Genomic DNA, 15167 nt, shown 5'->3' with positions numbered 1-15167 from the left:
GGAGGCATTAGTTTTGGAATTATCCTCTTCAATCATAATATGTAGGGTATTCATATTCTGCTTTACTGAAGAGATACTGGTATACTATTGTTGCGAAGAATAACTGTTTACTCTCTTTATTCTGAAATTGATTGCAACAGCTGTATTTGATTCTGTTCATTTATTACGAGTGATTTCGAAGCTTTCATGTCTTCATTATTAGCACATGCCGTGACAATAGCGATTAAGCAGATAAATAAGTATTAAAAATTTGTATATGGCTGGAGCAGCAACCGTAGAATGAAACCTTCTTGTAGAAATAGTAAACAGCCAATCAGTTGCGTTTACAAAAACGTCTTCTTAAAACAAAACTCATTCAGACTTACTGGATTACATGTTGTGGCACAGGCTTCATTCAAATATAAAACGTCACCTTTATTTGACCGATGCCTTTCGGCTATATTTTAACGTACCTCTGCCTCAACATGTAATCCAGTGAGTCTGAATAAGATTTGTTTTTGCAATCGTAACGAGGTACTATTAACTTGCTTGGATTGTCTTTGTTTCCTCCTGAAGAAGGCGTTATTATAAACATTGAAAACATGGTAAAGGGGTTCTAATAAATCTTCCAATTTGCTACTGATTGTCTGTTTACTAATTCTACAAGGAGATAAACATATTCCCCGTGAGTGGGGAGAAATTTGATTGTAACGACATATGCCTGATTATGAAGACATCAGAGCTTCTAAATCGGCCGGCCGCTGTGGCGGAGCGGTTCTAGGCGCTTCATCCCGGATCCGCGCTGCAGCGACGGTCGCAGGATCGGATCCTGCCTCGGGCATGGATGTGTGTGATGTCCTTATGTTAGTTAGGTTTAAGTAGTTCTAAGTCTAGGGGACTGATGACCTCAGATGTTAGGTCCCATAGTGCTTAGAGTCATTTGAACCATTTTTTTCTAAATCAATCGTAGTAAACAAAAAGAAAACATCTTCATATACACCTGTTTCCCATTAATTTGAAAATAAAGAGAATATATAGTTTTTCTACGCAACAGTATGTACGGCATATTTGCAGTTGTGGTACAATACCAGGTGGAGGTACACTAGGGTCGACAACCAGTAATGTGCTTGTCTACATTAGAGGTGAACTCATAATGAGCAAAGCACGGAGGTTTGCGAACACTGTGCGTGCCGCAGTCACCTGGTCGTCAGGGTGTGGCGTCCTTCCAGCAGCCCCGGGGTGGCCGACGTGACGAGCGAGCTGTGCCCGGGCTGCCGCGCCGACGACTGGGTCCAGCCGGCACCGTCCCCGGCAGCCCCCGGCGCCGCCCCCAGCACCGCCCCCGGGCCGCCGCCGGCGCGGACGCCGCAGCACCGCGCCACCTACCCAAGGCACCGCGTGGCCGCCGCCGGCGCCGCCGCCGCAGCCACCGCCGCCGCAGTCGCCGCCCCCCACAAGTTCCGCTCCAGCGAGAAGTACTTCGAGCACAAGTTCTACGTCTTCGGCCACAAGTACAGCAGTGAGTGCAATCGCAGCCGCCTGAGCTTTCCTGGCCTGCTGCTTATTCTACAGTTGTGCAAAACCGATTCTGAATTAATGATGTGCTTCTTCTACCATCTTCTTCTTGCTGCGAGCTGCGTAATAGTGCGTAATCGCTGCCAGGACTGCAACCAGAGTCTGAAGTACATGATAACTAGCAACATAGGCCTGCTTCGGATGACCAGACAACTTTTCTGGCGTAGCGATAGTAAATTATAGACCGCTACGGTCGCAGGTTCGAATCCTGCCTCGGGCATGGATGTCTGTGATGTCCTTAGTTTAGTTAGGTTTAAGTAGTTCTAAGTTCTAGGGGACTGGTGACCTGAGAAGTTAAGTCCCATAGTGCTCAGAGCCATTTGAACCAATAAATTATAAAGGGTGTTATAAAAATACTTTTACAAACTTTGGGGACAGATCCCTTAATTAAAAAAAGAAAAAAGTCCAATAAACATGTGCTCTAAAAACTATATTTTTAGATGTATGAGCCCTTGTTCAACAGAAGAGAGGAGTTTCAGTGTAACGAAGACAAAAAGTGTTCATAGCTCTTAAGGTATGCATTTTAGAGCCCATGTTAACAGACGTTTTTTTTCTTGTTTTGGTATTTTTGAAACTCCCTGTATACACCACTTTCGTTGTGACTCGTCTATCTGTTAGTGATAAGTTGATAACCATATGAAAATCCCTATAGAAATCCCTGAGATTTGCCTTCATATACATACAGAAAAACGCGAAGGAGGACTTTATAATATGCGTAGATAAATAATGCAATAAACTCTACAGTCCGTTTTGAGTCCACGAAACGATTATGTATAACGACACCTCGTCGAACTCAAGAAGACAATTGGGTCGGTCGTCAAAATATCGATCCATAAGCACAGAATTAATCGATCACGCCGAGAAAACATGAAAGCCAGTATGATTGGGGTTGTTGAGGAGAAAAAGAACACAGTTGTAAAAGTAGAAGCTTGCGCTCTTCTCGAGAGAGAAAAAGGGTATCAAAATTTTCTGTTTCAAAATTAGATAACGACATCACTTGCTTAATAAAAAGGCAGACAGCGAGTACTCTTCAGTTCTTGATACTTTTAATAATCCTTAGCATAAAGAGTCTCGTCCACTTTACACTCTACAATACAACTGGCCCTTTATACTCATGAAGTAATGAGGGCTATCGACAGGGGATGTCAAATTGATGCCATATTTTTAGAGTTCCAGAAGGCTTTCGACACCGTTCCTAACAAGTGTCTTCTAAACAAATTACGTGCCTATGGAATATCGCCTCAGTTGTGAGACTGGATTCGTGATTTCCTGTCAGAAAGTCACAGTTCGTAGTAATGGACGGAAAGTTATCAAGTAAAACAGAAATAATATCCGACGTTCCCCAAGAAAGTGTTATAGGCCCTCTATTGTTATTGATCTATATTAACCACATAGTAGACAATCTCAGTGGCAGTCTTAGATTGTTTGCAGATGGTGCTGTCATTTACCGTCTTGTTAAGTCATCAGATGACCAAAACGAATTGCAAAATGATTTAGGTAAGATATCTGAATGGTGCGAAAAGTGGCAGTTGACCCTAAATAAACAAAAGTGTGCAGTCATTCACATGAATACTAAAAGAAATCCGCTAAATTTCGATTACGCGATAAGTCACACAAATATGAAGGCTGTACATTCAACTAAATACTTAGCCACTGCAGTTGCAAATACCCTAAATTGAAACGAGCACATATATAATTTTGTGAGTAGAGCCAACCAAAGATTTCGATTCATTGTCAGAACACTTATAAGGTGCAACAGTTCTACTAAAGAGACTCCTTACACCACGGTTGTCCGCCCTGTTCTCTAGTATTACTGTACGGTGTTGGATCCGCATCAGATGAGTCTGACGGATGTCATCGAAAAAGTACAATGAAGGGCAGCTCGTTTTGTACTATTGCGGAGTAGGGGAGATAGTGCCCCAAACGTGATACGTGAATTGGAGTGGCTATTATTAAAACAAAAGTCGTTTTTCGTTGCGACGGGATCTTCTCATGAAATTTCAATCACCATTTTTCTCCTCCGATTGCGAAAACAATTTGTTGGCACTCACCTACATAAGGAGAAATGATCATCACGATAAAATAAGATAAATTAGGGCTCACGCAGAAAACTTTAAGTGCTCGTCTTTCCCGCACGACGTTCGAGAGTGGAACGGTACAGTGACAGCTTGAAGGTGGTTCATTGAACCCTCTGCCAGGCACCTTATTGTGAATAGCAGAGTAATCACGTAGATGTAGATATAGATGTAGATCCGTTGACACTACAGAAAGTGTTCAAAGTGGTTACGGCTCATTCTTACACTCAAAGAATGCCGATATCGTGCGAAAATATCAGGCTGCCCTCCTATCTGATCACCATTGTAAACGGGTGCCCGTGCTGTGTCCAAAGCTAGAGATCTGATGGATTCAGCTCACGTGCACGGAGAGAGCGTGCTACTGCAGGTTCTTAATAAATCCAGCATTCGATTAGCGTTTGTGTTAGGCACTATCGTACGAGTCTTAGAAAATTTGGTAGTACCTCGTCTTGCGTAAGCCACATCAATCGACTTTCAACAAGGATAGCTTTATCCAGTGGCGTGAGAAACTTGTCTCTCATAAAGCAGAGATAACACACGTCCAATCGCTGGACAAATATAAGGAAACACCAAACACTAGACATTATCATCTGTAATACGCTGCAGGAAAACCATTGTCATTCAAAACAGCTCCCAGTCGCCTCGGAATGGATAAATATAAGTTCTCTATCGTTTTCAAGGAAGTCGTATCCCATTCTTCCTGCAAAACAGCGGAAAATTAAGTTAACGACGGTGGAAGTGGATAGCGATCACGTACCGTTCTCTCCAAACTAGCCCATAAAGGCTCACTAATATTGCGATCTAGTGACTGCGATGGCAGAGGACGTGTGACAATTTATCTTCGTGCCCACAAACTCTGTCCTGGATGATGCGAGCTGTGTGAACGGCGGCCCTGTCGCCTTGGAACACAGTATCACCATCGGCGAACAAACATTGTACAATGGAATGACATTGGCTGTGGGTGCTGATAGACCCATGGAGTGTTGCTGTCCAGAGCTATCTGTTGGCCAGTTCTTGCACTCGTTTTTGGTTTGAATAAATCCCCATGTCATTTCAGGCGTGCGTGTCCAATTTTACCTCTCTGCTTACATTTTCCATGAATTGGTGCTTTTTCAAACGTTAACGGACTTTTGGGTCACCCTGAATACCGGGTGATCAAAAAGTCAGTATAAATCTGAAAACTTAATAAACCACGGAATAATGTAGATAGAGAGGTAAAAATTGTCACATATGCTTGGAATGAAATGGGGTTTTATTAGAACAAAAAAAATGCTAGACGCGTGAAAGACCTCTTGCGCCCGTCGTTTGGTGATGATCGTGTGCTCAGCCGCCACTTTCGTCATGCTTGGCCTTCCAGGTCCCCAGACCTCAGTCCGTACGATTATTGGCTTTGGGGTTACCTGAAGTCGCAAGTTTATAGTGATCGACCGACATCTCTAGGGATGCCTCACCATAACTCCGGACATGCTTTACAGTGCTGTTCACAACGTTATTCCTCTACTACAGCTATTGCTGAGGAATGATGGTGGACATATTGAGCATTTCCTGTAAAGAACATCATCTTTGCTTTGTCTTACTTTGTTGTGCTAATTATTGCTTTTCTGATCAGATGAAGCGCCATCTGTCGGACATTTTGTGAACCTTTGTATTTTTTTGGTTCTAATAAAACCCCATGTCATTCCAAGCATGTGTGTCAATTTGTACCTCTCTATCTACATTATTCCGTGATTTATTCCAATTTATACTGACTTTTTGATCACCCGGTATATTCTGCAAGCCACCGTGCGCTGTATGCGGGGAAGTACTTGGTACCATTACTGGTCATTCCCATTACTATTTCACTAGCAAACACAGCGAGGGAAAAACTACTGTCTTTATGCCTCCGTAGAAGCCCTAATTTCTCATATCTTATCTTCACGGTCCTTTCGCGAGAAGTAGGACGTTAGTGGGATTAGATTCTTCTGCGATCACCTGCAAATCCCCTCTCTAAATTTCCGAAATACGCGCTTGTTGATCGAACCTGACAGTCAAAGTTGGCACGCTTCTGCGGTGCTTTAAAGTCCTCGGTTAATACGACCCGACCTTGTGTGGATCCCAAACACTCGATCTGTACTCAAGAATTGGTCGCAGTAGTATTTTGCATGTGATCTACCTTGTAGATGAGCTACATGTTCCTAAGAGTCTCTCAATAAACCGGTTTACCATTCGTTTCGCCAACTACCGAACTTGCATGCTCGTTCCTTTCATATCATTTTGCAATATTACACCTACATATTTAAACATCGTGACTATGTCAAGCAATACATCATCAATACTGTATTCAAATACTATAGTAGTGTTTTTCCTACTCACCTAAATTAAGATTTTTCTATATTTGCAGCATGCACCCATTCACCATACAAATAGAAATACTGTCTAAATCATCCTGTGTCCTTCAGTCACTCAACGACGACACTTTCCCCATATACACTGCTGGCCATTAAAATTGCAACACCACGAAGATGACGGGCTACAGACGCGAAATTTAACCGACAGGAAGAAGATGCTGTGATATGCAAATGATTAGCTTTTCAGAGCATTCACACAAGGTTGGCGCCGGTGGCGATACCTACAACGTGCTGACATGAGGAAAGTTTCCAACCGATTTCTCATACACAAACAGCAGTTGACCGGAGTTGCCTCGTGAAACGTTGTTGTGATGCCTCGTGTAAGGAGGAGAAATGCGTACCATCACGTTTCCGACTTTGATAAAGGTCGAATTGTAGCCTATCGCGATTGCGGTTTATCGTATCACGACATTGCTGCTCGCGTTGGTCGAGATCCAATGACTGTTAGCAGAGTATAGAATCGGTGGGTTTAGCAGGGTAATACGGAACGCCTTTCTGGATCCCAACGGCCTTGTATCACTTGCAGTCGAGATGACAGGCATCTTATCCGCATGACTGTAACGGATCGTGCAGCCACGTCTCGATCCTTGAGTCAACAGATGGGGACGTGTGCAAGACAACAACCATCTGCACGAACAGTTCGACAACGTTCGCAGCAGCATGGACTATCAGCTCGGAGACCATGGCTGCGGTTACCCTTGACGATACATCACAGATAGGAGCGCCTGCGATGGTGTACTCAACGACGAACCTGGGTGCACGAATGGCAAAACGTCATTTTTTCGGAAGAATCCAGGTTCTGTTTACAGCATCGTGATCGGCACATCTATGTTTGGCGACATCGCGGTGAACGCACATTGGAAGCGTGTATTCGTCATCGCCATACTGGCGTATCACCCTTCGTGATGGTATGGGGTGCCATTGGTTACACGTCTCGGTCACCTTTTGTTCGCGTTGACGGCAATTTGAACAGTGGACGTTACATTTCAGATGCGTTACGACCGTGGCTCTACCCTTCATTCGATCCCTGCGAAACCCTACATTTGAGCAGGATAATGCACGACCGCATGTTGCAGGTCCTGTACGGGCCTTTCTGGATACAGAAAATGTTCGACTGCCGCCCCGTCCAGCATGTTCTCCAGATCTCTCACCAATTGAAAAGGTCAGGTCAATGGTGGCCGAGCAACTGGCTCGTCACAACAGTCACTACTCTTGATGAACTGTGGCATCGTGTTGAAGCTGCATGGGCAGCTGCACCTGTACACGCCATCCAAGCTCTGTTTGACTCAATGCCCAGACGTATCAATGCCGTTATTAGGCCAGAGGTAGTTGTTCTGGGTACTGATTTCTCAGGATCTATGCACCCAAATTGCGAGAAAATGTAATCGCATGGCAGTTCTAGTATAATATATTTGTCCAATGAATACCCGTTTATCATCTGCATTTCTTCTCGGTGTAGCAATTTTAATGGCCAGTAGGTTACTACAGCGTCATCAGCAAGCACACGATGATTGCCGCTCACGCTGTCGGCCAATTTATAGAGAACGAGAGCGGTCCTATCACACTCTCCTGGTGCACTGCTGGCAATACTCTAGTCCCTGAAGAACACTTTTGAGCGCAAGTGTGTCATATAGCGGAGAACATACGACCGAGAACGATCATCCCGAAGCATGTGGGCGTATACAAGACAAATAGTGGTTGTACACTCCTGCTTCGAACAAATGGCACTGCTGCGTACTAGTGACAGCAGTGCAAAAGCAGTTTCCCATCTGTGCTACGTACGCACTGTGTCGCCTTACAGAAACGCCCCTGCAGCCATCAGCTGCGGGCCCGCTGCTCCTTACGGACTCCGCTTAATTAGGCGGTCTGATTCCTACACTGCGGTTCGCGTGGCGCCGCGACGCGCTGGTTTCGCGTGACCCGTGCCGAATGAATGTAATTGGGCCGATGCTCGCCGCCGGCAATCTCGGTCGCAGGCGTTCTCCGGGGCATCGATCCCGCGACTTTTACCGAGTCTCAGCCGTGCCAGCAGTAGAGCACAGTGGCTGTCAGCCCATCACGCGCTTCCTTGCACGATACCAACACCCACAGGGCCGCGAGAGATCTTGCGACATTTAGTTTTCGTAACACTTCATTTACTATTCCAGATCTTTAACAATATTTAGTTTCATTATTGATTTCTCACTTTTGCATCGACCATGGAATCTCGTCCATGCTATTGTTACATCTTAAAGTGCTACAACCCGTGCACTAGCGTAAGTGTAGTTTTGTGTTATACTGATTCTGCATTCGACGTTCAAAATTAATTAGACTTGCTACTTAGGCATCATAACAACACTATGTTACCGAAGTACTTTTGTTTCAGGTTCGTCTAAAATGTTTTTACATCGAATAGTGGCACAAATCATTCGATCTCTAGTCCAGTTAAGTTGCAATTAAATATTTTCGTAATGTCTGTGCAGCTGATTACCTGTTCCTATCAGAAACTGGCAGAACTGCTGAATCGCGACTTGCATTGACCTCTGAACAGAGATTAATGATTCTCAGACGCGTTAAAACTCCTATTTATGACTTGTTCTCACTATTATCAAATATTGGGCGATTAATTGCCGTACCTTTGACTGATAGGTAACTGAATTCTCTTTTCTTTGATAACTTATCAAGCAATATAGCGGGGAACGACTGTCCGCCCGGACAAAATGCGACATAGCGGCCCGAAAAACTACGTATCACACCCAGAATATCCATTTGCTTACGCCAAGTATCCGCCGCGACAATGCAATAAATAAAAATCCCTGTTAACGTTTTGTAGTTTTTTATAACAAACAATTACTTCAACGTAATTCATTAGCTTGCAAAAAAAAAAAATGGCTTACATAACATACTTTGTCATACACTGAAGAGCCAAAGAAACTGCTACACCTGCCTAATATCGTGTACGACCCTCGCAAGCACCAAGAAGTGCCGCAACACGACGTGGCATGGACTCGACTAATGTCTGAAATAGTGCTGTAGGGACATGACACCATGAATCCTGCAAGGATGTCCACAAATCCGTAAGAGTACGAGGAGTCGGAGATCTCTTCTGAACAGCACGTTGCAAGGCATTCCAGATATGCTCAATAATGTTCATGTCCGGGGAGTTTGGTGGCCACCGGGAGTGTTTAAACTCAGAAGGGTGTTCCTGGAGCCACACTGTCTAAGTTTTGGACTTGTCGCATTGTCCTACTAGAATTGCCCAAGTCCATCTGAATGCACAATGGACATGAATGGATGCAGGCGATCAGACAGGATGCTTACGTACGTGGCACTTGTCAGAGTATCAGGCGTCCCATATCACTCCAACTGCACACGCCCCACAACATTACAGAGCCTCCACCAGCTTGAACAGTCCCCTGCTGACATGCAGGGTCGACGGATTCATGAGGTCGCCTCCATACCCGTACACGTCCATCCTCTCAATACAATTTGAAACGAGACTTGTCGGACCAGACAATAGGTTTCCAGTCATCAACAGTCCAGGCCAGGCGTAAAGCCTTGTATTATGCAGTCATCAAGGGTACACGAGTGGGCTGTCGGTTCCGAAAGCCCATATCGATGATGTTTCGTTGAATGGTTCGCACGCTGACACTTTTTGATGGCCCAGCATTAAAATCTTCAGCAATTTACGGAAGGGTTGCACTTCTGTCACCAATTGAACGATTCTCTTCAGTCGTCATTGGTAGCGTTCATGCACAATCGTCTTCCGGCAGCAGCGATGTCGGATATTTGATGTTTTATCAGATTCCTGATATTCACAGTACACTCGTGAAATGGTCGTACGGAAAAATCCCCACTTCATCGCTACCTCGAAGATGCTGTGTCCCATAGCTCGTGCGCCGACTACAACACCATGTTCAAACTCCCTTAAATCTTGATAACCTGCCGATGCAGCAGCAGTAAACAATCTAAGAACTGCACCAGACACTTGTCTTGTATAGGAGTTGCCGACCGCAGCACCATGTCCTGCGTGCTTACACATCTTTGTATTTGAATACGCATGCCTGTAACAGTTTCTTTGGCGTTTTAGTTTAAGTTAGTGTGGTTGACGGCTCTTTACTGTTGGTTATGCTACTGTCGGTAAACAACCATCATCCATTCCACACACAGTTTACTTCTGTGGTGAATTTTATAAGCGTAGTACCTCAGCATGTTGTGGTCTTCAGTCCTGAGACTGGTTTGATGCAGCTCTCCATGCTACTCTATCCTGTGCAAGCTTCTTCATCTCCCAGTACCTACTGCAACCTACATCCTTCTGAATCTGCTTAGTGTATTCATCTCTTGGTCTCCCTCTACGATTTTTACCCTCCACGCTGCCCTCCAATGCTAAATTTGTGATCCCTTGATGCCTCAAAACGTGTCCTACCAACCGATCCCTTCTTCTAGTCAAGTTGTGCCACAAACTTCTCTTCTCCCCAATCCTATTCAATACCTCCTCATTAGTTACGTGATCTACCCACCTTATCTTCAGCATTCTTCTGTAGCACCACATTTCGAAAGCTTCTATTCTCTTCTTGTCCAAACTAGTTATCGTCCATGTTTCACTTCCATACATGGCTACACTCCATACAAATACTTTCAGAAACGACTTCCTGACAGACGACTTCCTGACACTTAAATCTATACTCGATGTTAACAAATTTCTCTTCTTCAGAAACGATTTCCTTGCCATTGCCAGTCTACATTTTACATCCTCTCTACTTCGACCATCATCAGTTATTTTACTCCCTAAATAGCAAAACTCCTTTACTACTTTAAGTGCCTCATTTCCTAATCTAATTCCCTCAGCATCACCCGATTTCATTTGACTACATTCCATTATCCTCGTTTTGCTTTTGTTGATGTTCATCTTATATCCTCCTTTCAAGACACTGTCCATTCCGTTCAACTGCTCTTCCAAGTCATTTGCTGTCTCTGACAGAATTACAATGTCATCGGCAAACCTCAAAGTTTTTACTTCTTCTCCATGAATTTTAATACCTACTCCGAATTTTTCTTTTGTTTCCTTCACTGCTTGCTCAATATACAGATTGAATAACATCGGGGAGAGGCTACAACCCTGTCTCACTCCCTTCCCAACCACTGTTTCCCTTTCATGCCCCTCGACTCTGGCATTTGGTTTCTGTACAAATTGTAAATAGCCTTTCGCTCCCTGTATTTTACCCCTGCCACCTTCAGAATTTGAAAGAGAGTATTCCAGTTAACATTGTCAAAAGCTTTCTCTAAGTCTACAAATGCTAGAAATGTAGGTTTGCCTTTTCTTAATCTTTCTTCTAAGATAAGTCGTAAGGTTAGTATTGCCTCACGTGTTCCAACATTTCTACGGAATCCAAACTGATCTTCCCCGAGGTCCGCTTCTACCAGTTTTTCCATTCGTCTGTAAAGAATTGCGTTAGTATTTTGCAGCTGTGACTTATTAAACTGATAGTTCGGTAATTTTCACATCTGTCAACACCTGCTTTCTTTGGGATCGGAATAATTATATTCTTCTTGAAGTCTGAGGGTATTTCACCTGTCTCATACATCTTGCTCACCAGATGGTAGAGTTTTGTCATGACTGGCTCTCCCAAGGCCATCAGTAGTTCTAATGGAATGTTGTCTACACCCGGGGCCTTGTTTCGACTCAGGTCTTTCAGTGCTCTGTCAAACTCTTCACACAGTATCTTATCTCCCATTTCGTCTTCATCTACATCCTCTTCCATTTCCATAATATTGTCCTCACGTACATCGCCCTTGTATAAACCCTCTATATACTCCTTCCACCTTTCTGCCTTCCCTTCTTTGCTTAGAACTGGGTTGCCATCTGAGCTCTTGATATTCATACAAGTGGTTCTCTTCTCTCCAAAGGTCCTTTTAATTTTCCTGTAGGCAGTATTTATCTTACCCCTAGTGAGACAAGCCTCTACATCCTTAAATTTGTCCTCTAGCCATCCCTGCTTAGCCATTTTGCACTTTCTGTCGATCCCATTTTTGAGACGTTTGTATTCCTTTTTGCCTGCTTCATTTACTGCATTTTTATATTTTCTCCTTTCATCAATTAAATTCAATATTTCTTCTGTTACCCAAGGATTTCTACTAGCCCTCGTCTTTTTACCTACTTGATCCTCTGCTGCCTTCACTACTTCATCCCTCAGAGCTACCCATTCTTCTTCTACTGTATTTCTTTCCCCCATTCCTGTCAATTGTTCCCTTATGCTCTCCCTGAAACTCTCTACAACCTCTGGTCCTTTCAGTTTATCCAGGTCCCATCTTCTTAAATTCCCACCTTTTTGCAGCTTCTTCAGTTTCAATCTGCAGTTCATAACCAATAGATTGTGGTCAGAATCCACATCTGCCCCTGGAAATGTCTTACAATTTAAAACCTGGTTCCTAAATCTCTGTCTTACCATTATATAATCTATCTGATACCTTTTAGTATCTCCAGGATTCTTCCAGGTATACAACCTTATTTTATGATTCTTGAACCAAGTGTTAACTATGATTAAGTAATGCTCTGTGCAAAATTCTGCCAGACGGCTTCCTCTTTCATTTCTTCCCCCCAATCCATATTCACCTACTATGTTTCCTTCTCTCCATTTTCCTACTGACGAATTCCAGTCACCCATGACTATTAAATTTTCGTCTCCCTTCACTACCTGAATAATTTCTTTTATCTCGTCACACATTTCATCTATTTCTTCATCATCTGCAGAGCTAGTTGGCATATAAACTTGTACTACTGTAGCAGGCATGGGCTTTGTGTCTGTCTTGGCCACAATAATGCGTTCACTATGCTGTTTGTAGTAGCTAACCCGCACTCCTATTTTTTTATGCATTATTAAATCTACTCCTGCATTACCCCTATTTGATTTTGAATTTATAACCCTGTAATCACATGACCAAAAGTCTTGTTCCTCCTGCCACCGAACTTCACTAATTCCCACTATATCTAACTTTAACCTATCCATTTCCCTTTTTAAATTTTCTAACCTACCTGTCCGATTAAGTGATCTGACATTCCACGCTCCGATCCGTAGAACGCCAGTTTTCTTTCTCCTGATAACGACGTCCTCTTGAGTAGTCCCCGCCCGGAGATCCGAATGGGGGACTATTTCACCTCCGGAATATTTTACCCCAGAGGACGCCATCATCATTTAGTCATACAGTAAAGCTGCATGTCCTCGGGAAAAATTACGTCTAGGCGCCCAGTCCGGAACCGCGGGACTGCTACGGTCGCAGGTTCGAATCCTGCCTCGGGCATGAATGTGTGTGATGTCCTTAGGTTAGCTAGGTTTAAGTAGTTCTAAGTTCTAGGAGACTGATGACCACAGAAGTTGAGTCCCATAGTGCTCAGAGCCATTTTTGAAAAATTACGGCTGTAGTTTCCCCTTGCTTTCAGCCGTTCGCAGTACCAGCACAGCAAGGCCGTTTTGGTTAATGTTACAAGGCCAGATCAGTAAATCATCCAGACTGTTGCCCCTGCAACTACTGAAAAGGCTGCTGCCCCTCTTCAGGAACCACATGTTTGTCTGGCCTCTCAACAGATACCCCTCCGTTGTGGTTGCACCTACGGTACGGCCATCTGTATCGCTGAGGCACGCAAGCCTCCCCACCAACGGCAAGGTCCACCATTTTTTTTTTTCGAAGCCACTGCGCAAGTGCCCACCATAGCGTTAGGAATCGATAGTATGAACACCATGCTCCCTCTGCCTGCAGCTGTCACTGTCGGATAGTGAGCTGACTACCCCCTGCTTGACTCTTATATCTTAGGCGAACAGCGATTCCGGCGGTTGACGGCTCTATCCATCCTTCTGAGGATGAGTGATGGTGAAGAACTTAAAAGACAATCATTACCAAATAGTTGGTATGTCCCGCTTTGGCATGGATAACAGCAGCATCGCATAGGCATGGAAGCAATGAAGTAGGTCGCTGGAGGGAGTTGGCACCACATCTGCACACACAAATCACCTAATTCCCTTAAATTCCGGGGAGCGTGCAATGGGCTCTGGCACCGTGTTCCATCACATTCCAGTTTGTTTGAGCGGGTTGAGGTGTGGCGAGTTGGGAAGCCAGCAGATCAATTGGAACTAGCCAGTGTGTTCCTCGAACCACTATACCAGATTTCCGGCCTTTTGACATGGCGCATTATCTTGTTGGAAAATGCCACTGCCGTCGGGAAACGTGATCGACATGAAAGGGTGTACGCAGTCTGCAACCAGTGTACGATACTCCTAGGCTGTCATGGAGCCTTGCACGAGCTCCACTGAACACTTGGATGCTCACGAGAATGTTAACCAGGCCATAAAGGAGATGCTGAGAGCTTTTCTCCATCCCGCAGTACGGGTGTCAAGGAGCTGTTCCCCAGGAAGACGACGGATACGTGCCCTCGCTATGGGACGATGAAGAACGTATCAAGATTAATCAGACCCTGTAACGCTCTGTCACTGCGCCAACATCCAGTGGCAATGATCACTTCACCATTTCAGTCGTAGTTGACGATGTCGTGGTGAAACATTGGCATCTGCTCGGGTTGTCGGCTGCAGAGGGCCATTGTTAGAGTGTTTGGTCCACTGCGTGTTCAGACACACTTTTACTCCGTCCAGCATTTAAGTCTGATTTTAGCTCCACCATAGTTCGCCGACTGTCCAGCCTACTATGTCCGACATTTGTAATGAAGGGTGGCCACCAAACTTCACGATGTCTGGACGTAGTTTTACCTTGGTTTATCCACGTATTTAAGATACTCACCATATCACTCCTCGAACACCCGACAAGTCATGCAGTTTCCGAAATGCTCGTGCCAAGCCTCCGGATCATCACATTCAATCGTCGGTCAGGCTCAGATAGATCGCGCGCCTTCCCCATTGGCCGTGCGGGATTAGCCGAGCGGTCTTAGGCGCTACAGTCATGAACTGTGCGGCTGGTCCCGGCGGAGGTTCGAGTTCTCCCTCGGGCATGGGTGTGTGTGTTTGTCCTTAGGATAATTTAGGTTAAGTAGTGTGTAAGCTTAGGGACTGATGACCTTAGCTGTTAAGTCCCATAAGATTTCACACACATTTGAACCTTCCCCATTCTACACACGGACAGCACGCTCGCTGATACTACATGCAACGTGCGTGTCTGACTAGCGATC

At 44.6% G+C, this 15167-nt stretch overlaps 1 protein-coding gene across 1 annotated transcript in view; it reads left to right on the top strand.

Moving 5' to 3' along the window:
- Positions 1–15167, top strand: part of LOC126412994 (arrestin domain-containing protein 17-like) — a 198760-nt gene that overhangs the window by 41419 nt on the left and 142174 nt on the right. The window contains exons 4-5 of the mRNA XM_050082886.1: positions 1176–1269; positions 1438–1498. Coding sequence (XP_049938843.1) covers positions 1176–1269; positions 1438–1498 — 155 coding nt within the window. The remainder of the gene's footprint in view (positions 1–1175; positions 1270–1437; positions 1499–15167) is intronic.

Source organism: Schistocerca serialis, chromosome 7 (assembly GCF_023864345.2).
Source record: "Schistocerca serialis cubense isolate TAMUIC-IGC-003099 chromosome 7, iqSchSeri2.2, whole genome shotgun sequence".
NCBI lineage: Eukaryota > Metazoa > Arthropoda > Insecta > Orthoptera > Acrididae > Schistocerca > Schistocerca serialis.
The sequence above is the reverse complement of the archived record's forward strand: the minus strand, read 5'-3'. Positions and strand labels throughout refer to the sequence as shown.